This window comes from Trichechus manatus, unplaced genomic scaffold, assembly GCF_000243295.1.
Source record: "Trichechus manatus latirostris isolate Lorelei unplaced genomic scaffold, TriManLat1.0 scaffold00061, whole genome shotgun sequence".
Taxonomy (NCBI): domain Eukaryota; kingdom Metazoa; phylum Chordata; class Mammalia; order Sirenia; family Trichechidae; genus Trichechus; species Trichechus manatus.
The window spans coordinates 14,843,762-14,845,892 of NW_004443997.1; the positions used below are offsets into that span (position 1 = coordinate 14,843,762).

The window sequence follows — 2,131 nt, forward strand, 5'->3', positions numbered from 1 at the left end:
GCATCCCAGATCTCTGCCCAGTCCTTCTTCCTTCCCCTCCTTCTACAGGTGTTGGTACCAAGAGCACATCTGAAAAAACAGCCTACACTAGGCTCTAGACCTGGGCCAGCTGCCTACCTTGCAGACCAAAAACCAAGCTCATTTCTGTTGAGTGGATTCTGACTCATAGTGACCCTACAGAATAAACTGCCCCATAGGGTTGCCAAGGAGCAGCTGGTGAATTTGAACTGCTGACCTTTTGGTTAGCAGACAAGCTCTTAACAACTGTGCCACCAGGGCTCCCTACCTTTCAGGTCTCTACGCAAAAGTAAGTGGAGGAACACAGAAAATGGCAAGTGTTGTATTGAAGGGCCAAAGATTGAGTCCACGCTCCAAAGTGACCAGATTTCAAATACTCCCAGAGATGAATCCTAGGGCCTGGGGATGAATTAACAAATCTCAAAGTCAGCTGGGAAGGGGGCTCCTTTGGTGGCAGTGAGAGAAAACCATCTTGAGGTTCCATAGAGAAAATGGAGGGACTTACTGGAAGGACATGAAGCTCTCCTGCAGCTGGCCTTAGGGGAGTGGATCTGGAGAGTTAAACTGGAAATATCTGGCATAGAATAGAACTGTGGCTGCCCTCTGCCCCCCTCCAGCAAATCTGATGCCCCACCCCATCTGCAGACCAGAGTGTTGTGATGAAGTGGGGGTGGAAAGAGAAGGGGAGACCTTCATTCATCCAGTGCTCATACACATCTGGGGCTGAATAACCCTTTGTAGAATCTTATCCATCAGTGTTTGAGTGGGGCTTGAGGCCGTGGAAAGATCTGGGCACTTTTCTGAGGCACAACTGAAGCCCTGGGTGTCCTGAACTTTGAAAGGCTGCCCCTTTCTTCTGACCAAAAGCGAAAGGAAAAATGGGAAATGGAGAATTCTAGAAACGCCCTTCCTCTGAAAACCATCTTTGTGCAGGCATCTGGGGGAGGCTGGCTGCGGCTGGGTCACACCGAAGTCAGGCCTATAGGACTCGGTTCTTCTTGTTTATCCTCAGCTGTATCTGGGACAGCTGCCAGGGCCCGCCCTCACTTGGCAGTCAGTGGAGGAGCTCCTAGTTACGGGTTCCTGCTGAGAACTGGTACTTCTCACTTTTGCAGTACTGGGGCTTGCAGGGGCCTGGGGGCTGGGAAAGGTGGGCACTGGTCCAGCCCTGAGTGGGGAGCAGCCTCTCTAGCACCATGCCGGCCTGCTGCAGCTGGGAAGATGTTTTCCAGTATGAGACGAACAAAGTCACCCAGATCCAGAGCGTGAATTATGGCACCATTAAGTGGCTCTTACACACGATCGTCTTTTCCTATGCCTGGTAAGCAACGTGTGGGCATAACCCCAAATCTCTGCTGTGGCTGACAGCCCAGATCACTCCATGTGTGGCTTCAGGGGTACATCTGGAATTCCACGTGGCTTTCGAATCTGAGATGTGCTTCTCCTGGCCAGCTGGTCTGGAGGAAGTGGCACCAGACAGTTGCAGAAAGAAGCCATGGAGGAGGGTGAAGGAGAGGGGGTTGAGGGTGACTTCTCTGCTCTACTCCAGGCCTGCCCGGGGAGCAGAGCAGGGCATGCCTAAGGAAGATGGAAAAACGCAGGGCAACACCCTGGATTCCTGGGGAGGAGGCTGGGAGTTCAGGGCATGCTTGACGAGAATGCTGGTTTCTGAATCACTACCGCTTAGGGGAAGAGAATCAGACCAGCTTGTAAATGGGAACTGTAGGTCTTCAATGTCAGGAAGGTTTGTCTCTGGTGGTTTTTTGTTTGTTTGTTTTGTTTTGTTTTAACAACTTTACTGAGATATAATTCATATAACATACATTCACCCATTTAAAGTGTACAATTCAATGATTTCTAACATATTCACAGAGTTATGCATCTATCACTACAATCAATTTTAGAACATTTTCATCATCCCCCAAAGAAACCCCACACCCCTCTGCCATCACTTCACCCCTCATACCCAGCCACAGCCCCTGTCAACCACTAATCTACATTCTGTCTCTATGGATTTGCCCATCCTGGACTTGTCATCTAAAGGAAATCAATCCTACATTATGTGGTCCTTTGTGACTGGCTTCTTTCACTCAGCACAATGTTTTCAAGGCCC

At 49.8% G+C, this 2,131-nt stretch overlaps 1 protein-coding gene across 1 annotated transcript in view; it reads left to right on the forward strand.

The window, feature by feature from the left end:
* Positions 1 to 1,032: 1,032 nt before the first annotated feature.
* The window catches only part of LOC101347347 (P2X purinoceptor 7), a 30,469-nt gene continuing 29,370 nt past the window's right edge, over positions 1,033 to 2,131 (forward strand). Inside the window, exon 1 of the mRNA XM_023733822.1 lies at positions 1,033 to 1,339. Coding sequence (XP_023589590.1) covers positions 1,215 to 1,339 — 125 coding nt within the window. The 5' untranslated portion in view covers positions 1,033 to 1,214. The remainder of the gene's footprint in view (positions 1,340 to 2,131) is intronic.